The sequence below is a fragment of the Mangifera indica genome, chromosome 9 (assembly GCF_011075055.1).
Source record: "Mangifera indica cultivar Alphonso chromosome 9, CATAS_Mindica_2.1, whole genome shotgun sequence".
In the NCBI taxonomy this organism is placed as follows: Eukaryota; Viridiplantae; Streptophyta; class Magnoliopsida; order Sapindales; family Anacardiaceae; genus Mangifera; species Mangifera indica.
In genome coordinates, this window is record NC_058145.1 from 10,928,196 (window position 1) to 10,946,032 (window position 17,837).

The window sequence follows — 17,837 nt, forward strand, 5'->3', positions numbered from 1 at the left end:
CTTCTTCAAACTTGAAGAGATGAGTACTTTCACCTCTATTTGTAAATACTTATTTCTGTTTTAAGTTCTTTAATATCTCTTTAATTTTCTCTCATTTATTATTCTTAAAGATTAACTAGATTCACTTTCTTATACATTTTTCTTGGGATTGGATTATTATTTCAATTGATTTGTATGTTAATTGACTTTTTTTTAATCTTCTTTAATATTTCCTTTTAGTTGTTTTGTTGAATCTTATATAGCTACTGATCTACACCAATTTTTTCAATCCAATTATTCTATAATTTGTATTGATTCTTGCTTTTTATATTCTTTTAGAAGATTTAGATAACAATATATTTTATCTTAACACTAATGAAAACATGCATGTTTGCAAATTCTGCTTGAAAATATTTTCGAACTGATATTCAATTAACTTATTTTTCGCTTCCTTGTTTATTGTTCGACCATCAATCCAAGTTTGTGATCAGCAATCGTTGGTTTGGTTACTCTTCAATCATTTATCAACTAACAAGCCTTTCCTATTCTTTATGGCACCTCTCAATAAATTGTTTCTGATAATATTTTTTTCCCTTTGAAGTTGCCCATTCTGTAAGTGAGTTGTCTTTGATTTTATCAAATCAGCCAAACTACATGTATGTAAGGTGCTTTGTTATCAAGTATAAGAAAAAGGATTTGGAATTCTGAACGACTTGGTTTCAATTGTTTTGTCTGCAGCACTTTGCAGAATCCCTAACCATGTCTGCTCTTATAGATTCAACCTATACCGGACAAATACATGGAGACAGCACAGTTAATTATTCTCCACAACACATATATATCAATTGTTTTTAACTTAAACTGAAACTGTATTTGTCCGGTATAAGTCAAATGTACAAGAGCAAGCATGGTTAGGGATTCTGCAAAGTGTTGCAGACAAAACAATTGAAACCAAGTCATTCAGAATTCCAAATCCCTTTTCTTATACTTGTCTAGAATTGAAACCAATTGACTTGAATATTATAGCTATATTTCTTAATCAAATTTAAGTACATGGTCTATGATATCAGGGAACTCCCCCAGAGATTTGGTTCATTTAACAAGAAGTTCATTAGTACCAAGTTAGTTCTTAGGATAAATTCTGACAAAAAAGCATGTGAATATGAATGTGATTTAGACATATACATCAACGTGATTTAGACATATACATCAACAAGCTTCTGATTAAATTGCATAGTATTGTCATAATATTTAGTATAAGGATTTCCTAGTTATTGTTTATGATGTTTACTTCATAAATCTAATATTACACAGCTTGAAGCAATTAGCCAAACAGGAAGTATTTTGTCAATTCTTAGCCATTTATAAGATTGCAAACTCTTTAACAAATTCAAGTATGAAATTTACTATGTCCTGCTTGAAAACTCCTCATAACACGACTTTAGTAGTTGTATTAAAACCAGGTAAAGATCTTCAGGTTATGTTTTCAAACATAGCAGAAGTCATCCGTAAGTACTTTAGCTGGTGGGATGTGGTTTAGTTCATCAAGAAAGTTCTTGATCTTAGATGTTCAACCGTAGCAGGAGTATCAAGTAAGTACTAACACTGTCTTTACTTGTGATTTTCCTTAAATGTTAAATGTTATTCATCAACTTGATTTTGTTGCATTATGTTATCTAATATGCATAGAGTTCAAGTCGGATTGTCGTCTACTATACTTTTGTTTTGCTGCTATTGAAAGTCAAATTTACAGTTTGATTGGCACTTAAGATTCACATAGAAAAACTAACGAATTCCAATCAATTTAACTGCACACACCCTATGGTAGTACAGGATTAAACGACACTCATTTAGCTAACAAAAGAAATTCCCTGTACTTAACATACCAAGTCTTTAAAACAATCAAGCATTGACTTAAATGTTAGGATTCAATCTAATGGCTTTAAGTATAACCCAATCAATGCTTGTGATTATTTATAACTTGCTTTCAATTCAAAGTCAACCCTTCATATCATCAAGAGCAATTCATAAGTGTACTAAATCTGAAGAAACTCCTAACTATGAAAGCCACTTAAACTCCCAAGAAATTACATGTAAAAAACGCAACAGAAAACTTTCAGTCATCATTTCAGCCATATAATCTTCCGGCAACAAAAATTACACTCACTTGTTTCATGCATTGTCCAGCTTCATCCAAGTAGGGCCTTTTCGCATTCAGAACCATTGCTGCTACATTGTTTTGAGATAAAAAACAGTACAAATTTCAGTTTTCCCTGCAAAATATCAGGATTTTCTTTTTTTGGTCAGCAGCTACTTTACAGGGCTCCAAATTCCAATTTCATTATGATTCAAGCTTATATGTTGGGCTTTTTCACTTTTACAGCACCTTCAACTCTAATACAGAACACTCAAACCCAGATATCAAATTTATGAATTCAACATAAATCCAACTCATCTGAAAATTTTATAAAGAAAAAAAAAGATCATAAATAGCCCAACATTTGTAAAAAAAAAAAAAAATTTAAGATGTTGAACAAAAACCCAAAAGAAAAAAAAATGAAGCCAAAGCAAACAAAGGAACCTGAAAGACTTGAAGAGATAAACCCTAGATCACATATCTTGAAGAGACCAACATCTGTAAAATACTTTCAAGATTTTTCATATTAATCCAATTTTTTCTCCTTAAAAAAATTAGCGGGAACAAATGTGATATGATTCTAATTGTTTTATTACTGTTACATCTCATAATTTTGCTATTGTCAATCTCTTTTATGTGCTTTTTTTAATCTCAAATTTCCTTTTATTTGAAAATTTTGAAGTGGGATTTTTGTTACTTCTTTTTTTTTTTTTTGTTTACTTTAGTTGTGTGGTTAATGTTCAAAAGTGGTTAGTTGTTGTGACTTTGATGGCTGGGCTTCTGATGTAATAATCAGTTTGAAATGGGTTGATTTTATGGGGGAAAAAAAATACATATTTCCCACACTAGATTTGCTGAAATGACAATTTCCCATCCTAAAAGTTTTAAAAAGTCAAATATTCTCTTGTCATCTACTTTCATTAGTGAATTCTTTTAAGTGATAAAGGTCATTCTGCATAAATTTTTCTTATTTTATCATTTTCTTTCTATTTTTTATTTTTCCCCTTTTTTTTTTCACCCTTATTTTTTTATTTCCCCTTTTCAAAGGTTTGGAAGACTAACTGCAATTTTTAAAATTGTTTGAGGTTTTAATAAAAATTTCAAGAGTTTTTGAAATTCAAAAGGTTTAAGGGTGTTTTTGAAAATTTTAAAATCAAAATTACCTCTTAATAGTGTAAAAAATGATAGTTACACTCTAAATAACTGAACAAAACACATCATTTTAAAGTTTATTAGAGTTTTGATATATTTTAAGAGTGTAAGTGATAATTTTGTACTGTGGTGATAATATATTGATAATTTAATATTTATATTAAATATTAATAACAAATTAGTAATTACAGTAAAAAGGTAAAACAATCATTTTCAAGAAATCAAGCAGAATTCACTAACTAAAAATGATGATATGTGGGACTTGGATTTTTGAAACTTCAAGGTTGGGAAGTTGTTGTTCCATCAAACCTTTGTTGAGAAATAGTCATTTGGCCTAATTTTATAAAGTTAGTTCGAGTTTTAAGAAATTATCAAGTGAAAGTTAAGTTTAAATTTTTTGGTACAGTATTGAGTCATAATATTTTGAGGCGTTTATTTTATTTGTATGCTTGTGAGATCTTATTCCATTCATTCATAATGTATTAGAGACATCATGTTCAATTTTAAATTTATGTCTATTTTACCCCTCTCATAACCTACCAACTTAAACAATTTTTTTCTTATTTCTCATTGTTATATAAACTATTAAAAAAATCATTATATAGTTAGACTAGTCTTCACATAATTATTTTAGGGGAAAATTTTTTTATCAAAATATTGTTTTATTGAATTTGGCTGTCTTTATTTATCCCATGATATAAACTTTAATAAATATGTTTTAAATAAATATTTATCTTTACATATTTTATTTAATCCATTTATCTTAACAAAATTCACTTTTTTTTTAATTTGAATATTTTTCTTTTAAATGTTTTTATACATTTATTATTTAAATGTTTAACCCTGATTATTATAATTGGAAGTTTAGTGTTGATCTTTTGGATTTAGATACTTGAGTGAGGAATTTAAAATTTTGTTTAAGGTTGGTATGTGATGAGAGAGGTAAAATAAATTTTTGAATTTAAAATTGGATGTAACTCCATAAATCATTTATGGTGGGAGTGTTTTTGAAACTTGATGAATGAATAAATATTAATAAATCTCTCAATAGTGAAAATAAAATAAACCCGTATTTTGAAAAATAATTAAAAAATACTTTCAGGAGTAATTAAATGATATGTCCCTTTTGCCCTCCATTTTATATATATGATAAATCATACTTAATAACTTTAAACGTCTATTTACACAGAGATTTGTACAAGTTTGTAAATTTCAATTTGTAAATATCATCATTGTTAAATATGATTTTATTATGTAAAAGAAAATGGAGGCAACCGACTCATATCACAAAAGTCTAATAAAGAATATGAGATAATGTTTAGTTTAACCTACACCTCAAACTTAGCTAATGATTTGACACTTTTTGAAATTTTGGGGGTTTTTTAATTTAATCCTTTCAAATTTATTTTTTAAACATACAATATTACAAGGGGAGTAATTAAATGCCCTTGACATTAAAATCTTTATATTAACCCAACCCAAAAAAAAAAAAAACTGTATCTTAAGCTTACCATTAACCCTAGAAGCCTTTTAAGTCATTGGTTAGCACTTAGACCTAACATTAATTAAGTTTTCTATCTATGGTAACCATATCTCTTGTCTACATTTTTACATAAAAACATTTGATATATATAAAATCTAAGTCATTGTTTAATGTTTGGGGGTCAATGACAGTTGCACCCCCTAAAATTTAGACAATTGACACTTGCTAATTAGCAAATTCAATAAAACTATATATACAACTTTGTACACAAACAATGACATGTCACAATGTGATTGAATATTGTTTTATCTCTAATTATCCAATCATATGGTATCAAATCATTGTTTGCGCATATTGTTTGTACACATAGAATTACTCTAACAAATTATGATTAAAATTGGACCGTAGAATATGTTTTTTTTAACACTTGTATCTCTGAAGACAAACCAAAGAGAGAGAGAGACCTTGTGCCAGGAGAGATTTGATAGTGAGCTATTGTGTGAGTTGAGTTGTTTTAGAATAAGCGCAAGGCATGTATTGTGTAGTTTCATAGTGTAAGATAAATGTCATGTCAACATAAAAAAGTGGAAAGAAGGCTTCTGAGAAGTGACACATTACAGTGGAGTTGGAGGCTTGGATTATTGAGAAGTGACCTTGTTTCAAAAATATTGATAGATGATTTAGAGTGTCTAAGGGTAGATTATATTTTTATTTTTTGTTGATATTTAGCAATAGCGTTTAATTTCTATTCTTAACAGGGTGTTTAGCTAAATTAAGGTTGTTCAATGACACAAGTCTCTAACTCTACTCTGACGTGTCACTTCTCAAAAGTTTTCCCACCGTTTTTCAATGCTAACATGACATTTATCCTCTGGCAATACCATGAAACTACACTACACACCAACTGCATTTATTAAAAACACAACAAAACTCAACTCTCACCAGAGTCTAGTGTCAAATCTCTCATGACAGAAGGTTTCTCTCTCTCCCTCTCTGGTTTGTCTTCAGTTGAGCCTATAAATTGCTTTCCAAGTATTGTCTTTTCATCGTGTTTGCAGTTTTTCTTTGGTTTTGGTACTTAATTTGCCTCATTCTAGTTCAACTATTCAAGAGATACTTCTTTCCTTTCTGATGTTCTTAGATTTCCTTGCAGGGTTGTTACCCTTTTTTGGTTGCTACCTATAAAGTTTAGTTCTTTTTGAAGTTTTGGTTGATGGGTATATTCTGATTTTTCGTTCTAGTCTTTCTGTTTTGATTTTATTTGTTGGGGTTGGATGTAGTTTCTAGTCTTGAATATTGATGATTTGAGGTTCTTAAATTGTGTTAATTTCTAGCAACGTTAGGGCCTACGTGTTGCGAAATTTAAAGGTTATATTACATATTTTTTCCTCTTTTTGAAAATTTTCTTCTTGGTTGTCTTTTGATTTCTGATCATAGTGTTTCTGTTTGATAAATTAATGATTTCCGTGGGGTTGAATGCACAGGTTTAGTTTTAAATTTGTGATGCATTGATTGTGGTTCTGATATGCTTTCCTTGTTTTTGATTGTGCCTTAATTGTATTCAATAATATTGAGCCCTCAAGCACCGTATATACGGCCATATCCAAACAGTTCCATAACTCATGAACCAAAACTCACTTGCACACAAATAGAAATTAAAAGTTTTCTAAGATGGGGTTGGGCAGTTAAGCTGATTGTTGAAATGGATGTTTTTCAACAATCAACACTAGAGTCAATGTTGGTCTTTTTCAAGTTCTGTAAATTTTCTTGACTACTTTGCTCAATGTGGGTGTTCTCATGTAGTAAAAACTGACACCATAAATTATGGGATCATCATGGTTTGTTGTTCTCTATTTTTGTATTTGAAGCATCACCATTTAAGGTTTTGTCTTGATTGCTCCCAGTTTACAATGTTCTCTGATTTTAAAGCTTCTCAGGTAAAAACGTAACATCTCATTTTTTAGACTCTCTCTCACTCTCTCTTTTCTTGGACCAGTGTGAGTTTTACATTTTTAAGAGCTATGTTTACTGTATTTGGTTTGAGTGTAAGATAAGGAGGGATTACAGTATAAGCATGTCATTTCATGGTTCTGGTTCTTAATCTTTTTCCAATAGAGGTTTTCACATGCAAACGCATCATATTCATCTCTATGATATCTCATGTTTTATATTTGCACTTGCTTCTTATAATATTCTGTTATGACAAATGTTTATAACTCCAGGAAATTAAAACAGAAGAAGCCAGAGGAGACAAGTGGAAAGAGCATGAGACTGACAGATGGCAACAAAAGCATAAGTGACGAGGTTGGACCACCAAAAGAGGAAGTTAGAACGTGGCAAGAGGACAGCTGAGGAGACTGTTATGCAAGGGAAACAAAAGTTGGGAAGGAACCAAAGAGAAGCAATAAGAGGGAAGTAGGGGGAGAGAGCCAGCCTTTCAAAAGCCTGGCATCTGTGGTTACTGTTGTATTGTGTTGGTCACTGTTTTATCATTTTTTAAGTTTGGTTTGGACAGTGTAATGAATATCAAATCAATGAAAGATGTTTTGATCCATTAATATTCTTTTGCACTTGTGTTGAGTTGTTCGTTTGCTGTGCTGGAACATCATTTGTATTATGTGACTGTGGTTGAAAGAGAAGATTGTGTAGGGAGAGTTTTCTGGGTTGTGAGAGAATATAGGTTGCAGGGGTGGTAAAGAATCTGTAACATATTCTTGTGTTGTCAATGCAGAAACTGAGCGCAGATTGGCAAAATATTTAATTTTCAATAAACTAGTATATTTGAAGATTTATCTTCAATATTTCCATATCTAGAATTCTTGTGAGTTAATCTTTTTTGTGATGTCAATATATTGGCGATTTTCTATATTATCTAGTTAGCTTAGTTCTCTGCAAGATCGTATTTGTTTCACTAATTGGATGTAAAACTTTAGTAGGCTCGGCTTGTCCCCTTTTATTAAAAATACCTAACAGTCAGATCTTCTGCAATAGTGAAAGAGGTGACACCCAAATAAGTAAAACAAACTCACACCTGGAGTTGATAAAGTTCACCCATACGTAGACCAATTAAAAAACATGAATTTCACCAACTTCTTAGACTTACCAGTTGTGCTAGAACACTTTTAGAAACAAATTAAGAGATCTTAAAATTTTTGCCATATTGTGCTACTTGTGATGGACAAGTTGGCATTTAAATTATAATGCCATGTATATGAGCACCACTTTCACAAACGCCGTTAATGAACCATTAAAAACAACTTCAAACCTCGAAAATATCGATATGAAAGGGACACGTGACATTCATTTCGATAAGTTCAAGAACTTGAGCTAGCTTTATTAGCCCTAGAATGGATAAGTTGATACTTGTGTTTGCAGTTTTCAAATTCTTCCCTTTCCCCTTCCCCAAACTTAAAGAGATGAGTATTTTCACCCCTATTTGTCATAAATACTTATTTTTTTTCAGTTCTCTAATATCTCCTTAATTTTCTCTCATTTATCAGGATTACAGATTAACTAAATTCGCTTTCATATGCTTTTTCTTTGAATTGGATCATTCTTCAAATTGATTTCTATATTAATTGACTCTTTTTTATTTCCCCTATTATTTCCTTTCAGGTGTTTTGCTGGTGAATCTTGTATAGCTATTGATCTACACCAATTTCTTCAATCCAATTGCTAGATAATTTGTATTGATTTTCATTTTTTATATCCTTCTAGAAGATTTAGATAACAATTTATTTTATCATAACACTAATGAAAACATGCATGTTTGCAAACTCTGCTTAAATAACTTTACCAAATTGATTCTTTATTAATATTCAAGTAACTTATTTTCAAACTAATATTCAAGTAACTTATTTTTTGCTTTCTTGTTATTGTTCGACCATCAATCCAAATATGTGAGCAACAATTGTTTGTTTGGCTACTCTTCAATCATTTATCAGCCAACAAGCTTTTCCTATTTTTTATGGCACCTTCCTTTTAATATTTTTTTTCCCTTTGAAATTGCCCATTCTCTATGTGAGTTGTCTTTAATTTTATCAAATCAGTCAAACTGCTCGTATATGAGGAATTTTGACTTGAATATTATAGTTATATTTCTTAATCAAATTTAAGTACATGATCTATGATTTCAAGGAACTCCCCCAGAGATTTGGTTCATTTAACAAGAAGTTCATTTGTACCAAGTTAGTTCATGGGATAAATTCTGACAAAAAAGAATGTGAATGTGAATGTGATTTAGACATATACATCAGCAACCTTCTGATGCACAATATTGTCATAATATTTAGTATAAGGATTTCTTAGTTATTATTTATGATGTTTACTTCATAAAAACTAATATTGTACAGCTTGAAGCAATTAGCCAAACAGGAAGTATTTTGTCAATTCTTAGCCATTTATAAGATTGCAAACTCTTTAACAAATTCAAGTATGAAATTTACTATGTCCTGCTTGAAAACTCCTCATAACATGACTTTAGTTTAGTAGTTGTACTAAAACCAAGTAAAGATCTTCAGGTTATGTTTTCAAACATAGCAGAAGTCATCCAGTAAGTACTTTAGCTGGTGGGATGTAGTTTAGTTCATCAAGAAAGTGCCTGATCTTAGATGTTCAACCATAGCAGGAGTATCAAGTAAGTTCTTACACTGTTTTTACTTGTGGTTTTCCTTGTGATTTTCCCTAAATGTTAAATGTTATTCATCAACTTGATTTTGTTGCATTATGTTATCTAATATGTGCAAAGTTCAAGTAGGATTGTCATCTATTTTTGTTTTGTTGTTACTGATAAGTTAACTAGTCTACAGAGTTCTAATAGTTTTTGTTCAACTTTTCACTAGTTCTAAGCATACATTTTAGGTTCAAAAATTTAGTGTTTGATTGACACTTAAGATTTGGTTAGAAAAGCTAACGAATTCCAATCAGTTTGACTGCACTGACTTTACAGTAGTTTAGGATTGAACCACACTCATTTAGCTAACAAAGGAAATTGCCTTTACTTAACATTCCAATCAATTTAATGGTTTTAAGTATAACCCTTTCACTGCTGGTGATTAATTATAACTTGATTTCAATTCAAAGTCAACCGTTTCTATCATCAAGAGCAGTTCATAAGTGTACCAAATCTGAATACACTCCTAACTATGAAAGCCACTTTACCTCCTAAGAAATTACATATAAAAGACGCAATAGAAAACTTTCAGTCATCATTTCAGCCATATAATCTTCAGGCAACAAAAATTACACTCACTTGTTTCGTGCATTGTCCGGCTTCATCCAATTAGGGCCTTTTAGCATTCAGAACCATTGCTGCTACATTGTTTTTAGATCAAAAACATTATAAATTTCAGTTTTCCCTGCAAAATATCAGGATTTTTTTCGTCAGCAGCTACTTTACAGGGCTCCAAATTCCAATTTCACTATGATTCAAGCTTATATGTTGGGCTTTTTCACTTTTACAGCACCTTCAACTCTAATATAGAACACGCAAACCCAGATATCAAATTTATGAACTTAACATAAATCAAACTCATCTGAAAATTTTATGAAGAAAAAAAAAATCATAAAAAGCCCAACATTTTAAAAAGGGAAAATTTAAGATATTGAACAAAACCCAAAAAAACAAAAAAGATGAAGCCAAAGCAAACAAACGAACCTGAAGACTTGAAGAGATAAACCCTAGATCACATATTTCGAAGAGACGAACATCTGTAAAATACTTTTAAGATTTTTCATATCAATCCAATTTTTTCTCCTTAAAAAAATCAGCCGAAGCAAATGTAATATATTTTTTTCCTTTTCTTTTATTCTTCCTTTTTTTAAATTTTTTTTGTTTTCCTGCCTTATTTTTCTATTTTCTCTTTTTTTGAAAAACTAATTATAATTCTTAAAATTTTTCTGGATGTCAATAAAAATTTCAGGAGTTTTTGAAATTCAAAAAATTTAATAGTATTTTTGAATATTTTAAAATCTAAATTTGCCCCTTAATAGTGTGAAATTTGATAATTACATTCCACAGAATTAACCAAAACACAATATTTTAAAATTCTTTAAAGTTTTGATATATTTTAAAAGTTTAAGTGGTAATTTTGTAAATTAGTGATAGTATATTGATAATTTGATATTTATATTAAATATTAATGATAATTTTATGATTACAATAAAAGGATAAAATAACCATTTTCAAACAAACCAAATTAAATTTATTAACTAAAAATGATGATACGTGAGATTTAAATTTTTAAAATTTTAAGGTTTAAAAGTTGTTATTTTATCAAAACCTTAGTTTGGAAATAGTCATTTGTCCTAATTTTATAAAATTAGTTCGAATTTTAACAAATTATCAGATACATGTTAAATTTAAATTTTTTAGTACAACTTTAAGTCATAATATTTTGAAGGTTTTATTTTATCAATAAAACTATGTGTACCCACTTTGGGTACACAAATGTGTATACATTTATATATGTCATCATGTGATTTGATGATTTTGAATTAAAAATAAAACAATAACCAATCATATGATAACACATATGAGTGTGTATATATTTGTGTATCTAAAATGGATACACATAGTATTACTCTTATTTTATTTGTATTAGAGACATCAAGTACAATTTTAAATTTATATGTCTATTTTACCCTTCTCATAACCTACCAACTTAAACAATATTTTTTTTTTTTAAATTTCTCTTTCTTATATAAACCCTTAAAAAAAATCATTGTATAGTAAGACTAGTCTTCACATAATCATTTTAGGGGAAATTTTTTTTTTATCAAAGTATTGTTTTATTGATTTTTTTTTCTGCCCTTATTTATCCCATGAAATAAACTTCAATAAATCTTTTTTTAAATAAATATTTATCTTTACATATTTTATTTAATCCATTTATCTTAACAAAATTAACTTTTTTTTAAAATTTGAATATTTTTCTTTTAAATGTTTAACCTGATAATTATAATTGAAAGTTGAATGTTGATCTTTTGGATTTAGATTCTTGATTGAGTAATTTAAAATTTTGTTTAAGGTTGGTATGTGATGTGAGAGGTAAAATAAAATTTTGAATTTAAAGTTGAATGTCCAATCAGCCGGATCTTGAACCGAAATTGTAGGCGAATACTGTAGAATAAGGACTCTTTTAACTGTAAAATCGGATTGGACCACGGTCGAACCTTCGGTTCACACCTGAACCGCGGTCCAACCCTGTTTAGGCTGTTTCCGGTTCAAGGTTTTGCGTATAAACTAAATTTGTTTACGTTTCTGCTTTCTTCTTCCCTGTTGTGCACACAGCAGAAGCGTAGTTTCTGTAGGCAACAACAGCGTCCGACTTCTCTCCGGTGATTCAGCTCTTTCCGACGACGGTTTAAACGTCTGATGACGATGACGACGACGTCCAGGGGTGTTGGATTCAATCACAGGCTCACAAGACGAGTATCTCTGGCTATATTTGGAACCTTTCACGGCAACTTCTCAGGCTCCAACGGCGGCAACGTCTCAGGCTCACCATTTTAACGGCAAAAAAAAAGCTTGGACTTGCCATTTTTGTTGAAAGCTCCGTCACAATGGTGGAGAAATGGAGCAGAATGCTGGTACTTTTATGGCTGATTCTGTGCATTTTGGAATGGAATCCCCCTTGCATCAATGCTGCTACAGATCCCAACGGTGGTCTGTTTTTTTCATCCCTTTCCTGCTTTTGCTTTCTTTAGATTTGTAACAAATTTGCATATATTATATTTGTGTTTTGTTTGAGTGTTCAATAATGCATATGTTTGTTGAATTGATTTTTTTAATACATATGTTTTGTTTTAATGTAAAGTTAATGGGTATTATTTATTAAATTAATGTTTAATAATACATATATTTTGTTAAATATGAAAAATATGTATAACATAAAATTTAGTATGAAAAACACATGTAATTAATTAAATATAATTTTTTTAGGTTATTATATGCAATGAGAATTCCGGTCAAACTGTCTGATTTAAATGGTTCAACCGGGTCAACCGAAACCAGTATTTAAAATGATTTTCATTCCGATTCGGTTTTAAAAACCTTGAAATTAAGTATTGAAACTGAAGAAAACTGCAAGCATAGTAGAAAGACGATACTTTGGAAAGCAACGTATAGACTGAACTGAAGACAAACCAGAGAGGGAGAAACCTCGTGCCAGGTGAAATTTAACTGTGGGTGAGTTGAGTTATGCTTTAATAAGTGTAGCTGGTGTGTAGTTTAGTTACATAGTGTACCCAAAGGATAAGGCCATGTCAGCATAAAAAAGGTGGCGGGAAGGTTTTTAAGAAGTGATACTTGAATATTGAGTTCAAGGTTTGGGTCATTGAACGTAATTAATTTAAGCTAAACAGCCTCTTTTGGAAAATATTAACAGATGTGAATCTAAAACGGTAGATTTCAATTTTATTATTGTCAGTGTTTAGTAGTAGTGTTTGATTTCTATTTCAAAACAGGCCACTGTCGAATCTCTTCGGACACAAGGTTTTTCTCTCTTGTTTGTTTTGGTTCAGTCTATAAATTGCTTTCCAAGTATTGTCTTTTCACTGTGCTTACAGTTTTTCTTCAGTTTGGGTATTTAATTTACCTCATTCTAGTTCAACCATTCAAGAGATACCTTTTTCCTTTCTGATGTTCTTAAATTTTATTGCAGGGTTGTTGCCCCTTTCTAGTTGCTATATGTAAAGTTTAGTTCTTTTCGAAGTTTTGGTTGGTCGGTATGTTCTGATTTTTTATTCTAGTCTTTCTGTTTGGTAAAGTTTAGATTTTCCTTGTTGGGGTCGGATGTGGTTTGTTGTTTGGAATTTTGACGATTAGGGGTTCTTAAATTGCGTTAAAATCTGGCAGGGTTAGGACCTATGTGTTGGTAAACTTCAAGGTTAGATTTTTTTCCTCTTTTTGAAGTTTTTCTTCTCAGTTGTCTTTTGATTTCTGATCATAGTGTTTCTGTTTCATAAATTATTGATTTCTTGTGGGTGGAATGCACAAGTTATAGTCTTAAATTTGTGATGAGTTGAGGTTCTATGAAGGTTGATTGTTTTGGTTTCTGTTTGAATTTTTGGTTTATTTGTTTTGATCATGATGTTTTTCTGTGATATCTCTTGTGAGTTTTGGGTTGCATCTGGCTTTTTGAGGCTTTCAAGAAGAGTGCTTTTGCGTTTCTGATATCGGCATTTACTTTGTCATTTTGGTTTTTGAGTCTCTCCCAGATGTTTTCATTTGTTACGTTTTGAATTGATTCTTCGAATTCATGAATTTTTTGGTCAAAAATACTCTACCATCTTACAATTTCATGAAATTTTTATCAAAAGTGGTCTTTTCACATCAGCATTCAAGTTTTCAATTTTATGGTTTCTTGACTTCTCTTCAGTCTTTGGTTTCTTTAATTTTTAGCTGCCTGATATCTTGGGTTTGGTCCTATTTTCAAGCTCTGTTCAGTTTCTTGTCTTCAATTTTGTTGAATTAGGATTTCCAAGTATCAAAAGTTAAGGTTTGTTTCTTCAATTTGTGCTTTTAATTTTGTATCTGACTAATTTCTTCTTGAAAGGTAGACTGCGTTTCAAATCTGGGTTCATGGTCACTGCAACTTAAGTGTCTTTGAGCATATTTGAAGTTATGGTTTTCAAATGTTTTGATATGTTTCCCTTTTCTTACCATACCAGCTAAATTTTTTATGTTCTGAAATGCTTTTATTTAATTGCATTTGTTTCATTAGATTAAGAGTTTTTATGCCAAACAGGCTGAAAATCTCTAATTGATCATGGCTGCCATTATTGTTTACTTGGTGAACTCTTTTGGTTGTACATTGTTGTTATGATATGTTTTTCTTGCATTTGATTGTGCCTTAATTGTACTCTAATAGTATTAAGCTCTCAAACACCATATATATGGTCATATCCAATCTTTTCCATAACTCTTGAACCAAAACTCTTTTGCACACTCAAATACAAATTAAAAGTTCTGTATGGTGAGGCTGGGCAGTTAAGTTGATTGTTGCAAAGTGGATGTTTTTCAAAAATCAACGCTTTTTTATTAGATAAATCCACAATTTTTAGTTTTTCTGGCTTGGTTGAAGTTAAATGGGGCTGCATTGGTTAGGATATAATTTTCTAGAATTTGTTGAGTTTTGAGATTTCTGACACTAGAGTCAATGTTGGTCGCTTTCAAGTTTTGTAAAATTTCTTGACTACTTTGGTCAATGTGGTTGTTTCATGTAGCAAAAAATGATACTATAGGTTATGCGATCGTCGTGGTTTGTTGTTCTCTAATTTTGTATTTGGAGTATCAGCATTTAAGGTTATGTCTAGATTGCTCTCAGTTTACAAGGTTTCCAATTTCAAACCATCTTTGGTGAAAATCTAAACATCTTTTTTAATGAACCAATCGGCTTAACCTTCTCTTAGCATTCTCTCTTGCACTAGTAAGGTACAGTAACTCTGCCCTTCTCATTATAAATTTCTGTGTCAAACGTATACCATAGCCGTGAAGATTGTTGATATTTTTGCAAAATTTGGACGTTTTAGAGAGTTACCATTGATTATTCTTCCCTGCCTTGTTTCAAAACATCTTGCATATACGTTTATTGTGCTACAGTTATAAAGTCTTGTGTCCCTATTGCCTCAGTAAGGTACCTTCTCAAGACCATCTCCAACCCCAGTGTATATGGCTTTTCCTCTGATGACTGGTTTGAGAGTAAGAATTAAATTGATGCAGTGAAGTAAAAGGTATTCTCTGGACTTCTCTTCTGGTCAAACTGGGGTTTGTTTTAATCTTCTTACATGGTTCCATGTTCTGGGGTGTTCCATGGGTTTTGCTTTTTACTAAGGGGTGTCAAAAAATGTTGAATAAGGAATTCATGTATCTGGTTTATGTATGATCTCTCTGATCTTGAACTTCTAGAAATGCTGGCTTTATTAAATGGTTGTGTTTTTAAGACTTCATTTTAAGTTGAATTATGAAGGCTTGCATGTAGCAATTGAGTATTCTATAATTTTGCAGGATTTGTGTTTCACCTGGTGCTTATTGTTGATTAGGAGATGGCAGGAAATGTATATAGGAAGAAATCTGGATCTGTAACTCTGACGGAAAGCGGAGGTGACAGCAAATCAGAAGAAATTGCAAGAGGTGATGGCATGACAATAGGGGCCATGAAAGATGAAATAGCTAAGTTAGCTGGTGGGTGGGCTAATGGAGAGATTATGACAAAACCAAGTAAGTCAGGAGACAAGGTGCAGATTATCGGTGGAGAAGCACCGACAGACACAGATCCAAACAGTGGTTCCAAGAGAGAGCAGTCATTTGCAAAGTATTCTGTATGACGATGGTGACAAGGAGGAGTTGAATTTGACGAAAGAGTAGTATGAGCTTGAAATTTTGCCAACTGAGGCTTTCAACTTGAAAGCTGGTTCCAGTTCCAAAAAAAAAGGGTGGGGGATCGGATGGTAATGAAGTCAGTCCACTTAAGCTGCCAGAGACGGCATTTCAGGTTGAAGATGCTCAAGAATTGATGAAGATTCCAGTATTAAATGTTAAAGCTAAAGAAGTGATGACAACTCCAGAGTCAAAGAATAGGTGTAATTTTCTCATTTTCAGAAGGATGTTATAAGTGGCTGTATGTTCCTCAATGTTTTATCATTTGACATTATCCTGATAAGATCAAGTTTTACATTGGAAAGCTTCAGTTGTTGTAGTTTTTGAGTTTTGGGGTTCTGTTTCTGGGATTTTTCTGAAAAACGTATCATCAGTTCCAAATTTTAACCAACTTTTTGTTTCTTTGCATTGGTAAATCACTTTACAAGGAAACTGAAGGCATCCAAGCATTCGTCTTCCCATTTTTCAGAGTATAAATTATAAGAGAATGAAGAATAGATGAGATACCAGTTTGGAAGAAGAAGCAATTCAAAGCAGAATAACTCGGACCTCCAACTGCATAAAAAAGAGCATGATCCACTTCAGGATTTCCTTGCAACTCCACAAACAAGCAAAAGAGCTTTGAATCTCCCAAGCTCAAACTTACTTCACTTGATACAATACCTAACAGATGTAGAAGTAATAAATATTCATCAACTTAACCAGTTTTAAAGTTAGAAGGGAAGGGTATGGGTATATCCCAGCAATGTCCTCACAATTTGGCCACTGTCAGCATTCCTTAATAAAAGAAAAAGGAACTGAAAAAAAAACCCAATATCTGAAGGTTGAGAAATAGCTGGTATAATTTGAAGACATGATATGACGAGGAGCTATTGTTATCTCAATGTCAATCAGTGAAGCTTTTGGGGCGGAAATTAGACGGTGAATTTTGCTAATTTCCACTCTTTATAATAGCCAGGTGAGGTATAGTTGACAAATGTAAGTCAACTAAAAGTTGCGTTTGATTTGGGCGCATTTATGATCGGCCGGCTAACATTACACTGATGATGTCTAGGTTTGTGTGACATCAACCAGCTGTTCTGTGTGTGGACCAGTGTATGAATTTGTGCGATTTATACATTGATGCAATAATCCGACCAGTTTGATTAGATTTTTGATAATTTTTATATTAAGAAATCATCAAAAAGGGAGAGAGCTTATTGGTGGTAAAGTTGACAGATCGTATCAAATAAAATCACATTAAAAAGAGAGAATAATTTTTTTGAAATATAAGTGTAATATTTTGAATTTTAAAAAGGTGGGTGTTAATCGTAAAATATAGAAACCTTAGATAATGAAAATAAAAAAATAACTTTTTTAAATTAAGTTAAGATTAAATAGTTAGTTTTAAAAATTAAGATGAGAAATGAATATAAATTATTCTTTTTTTTAAATAAAATTTTAAAATAATAATTTTATCTTTGATAGTATTAATCAAAATTAATAAATAAATAGATATATAAATTTTAGAAAATTAATAGGTAAAAACTTAAAAATAAAAATAAGTTCATTGACTATTTCAAAAACACAAGGTGTGAGTCCCTATTCTAAAAATCAGGCAAAGTAAAGTTGTTCTTGTTTAAGCTTTAAAACTTATGCAAACGGTCATGAGACTCTTGACAATTTCTTCTCATCTTAATCTCATATTTACGAGAATATTAAACAAA

The 17,837-nt window shown here is 30.9% G+C and overlaps 1 protein-coding gene and 2 long non-coding RNA genes across 12 annotated transcripts; 2 read left to right on the forward strand and 1 right to left on the reverse strand.

The window, feature by feature from the left end:
* Positions 1-345: 345 nt before the first annotated feature.
* On the forward strand, positions 346-16,517 carry LOC123226086. Of its 10 annotated transcripts, none has more exons than XR_006504264.1 (3): positions 12,662-13,478; positions 15,385-15,485; positions 15,760-16,517. XR_006504264.1 is itself a non-coding variant. In XM_044650564.1 (2 exons), exons 1-2 carry the CDS (start codon positions 12,394-12,396, stop codon positions 16,077-16,079), a joined length of 309 nt encoding a protein of 102 aa, XP_044506499.1. In that variant the 5' UTR covers positions 12,030-12,393; the 3' UTR covers positions 16,080-16,517. The 10 variants fall into 10 exon arrangements, 1 of the variants encoding a protein (XP_044506499.1); XR_006504269.1 differs by having other exon boundaries at positions 15,795-16,517; XR_006504266.1 differs by lacking the exons at positions 12,662-13,478; positions 15,385-15,485 and adding an exon at positions 346-1,571.
* On the reverse strand, positions 1,929-10,567 carry LOC123226087. The gene is made up of 3 exons (XR_006504271.1): positions 10,408-10,567; positions 10,003-10,108; positions 1,929-2,252 (listed from the first exon to the last, which is right to left on the reverse strand). It is a non-coding gene; the product is annotated as an uncharacterized LOC123226087 (long non-coding RNA).
* On the forward strand, positions 5,835-7,309 carry LOC123226088. Its single transcript, XR_006504272.1, has 2 exons — positions 5,835-5,968; positions 6,974-7,309. It is a non-coding gene; the product is annotated as an uncharacterized LOC123226088 (long non-coding RNA).
* Positions 16,518-17,837: the final 1,320 nt, after the last annotated feature.

Coding starts and splice junctions, on each gene's coding strand:
- LOC123226086 (XM_044650564.1), top strand. CDS start 12,394: ATGCTGCTACAGATCCCAACGGTG. Junction 12,418..15,794: donor TGCTACAGATCCCAACGGTG/GTCTGTTTTTTT, acceptor ATTGTTGATTAG/GAGATGGCAGGAAATGTATA.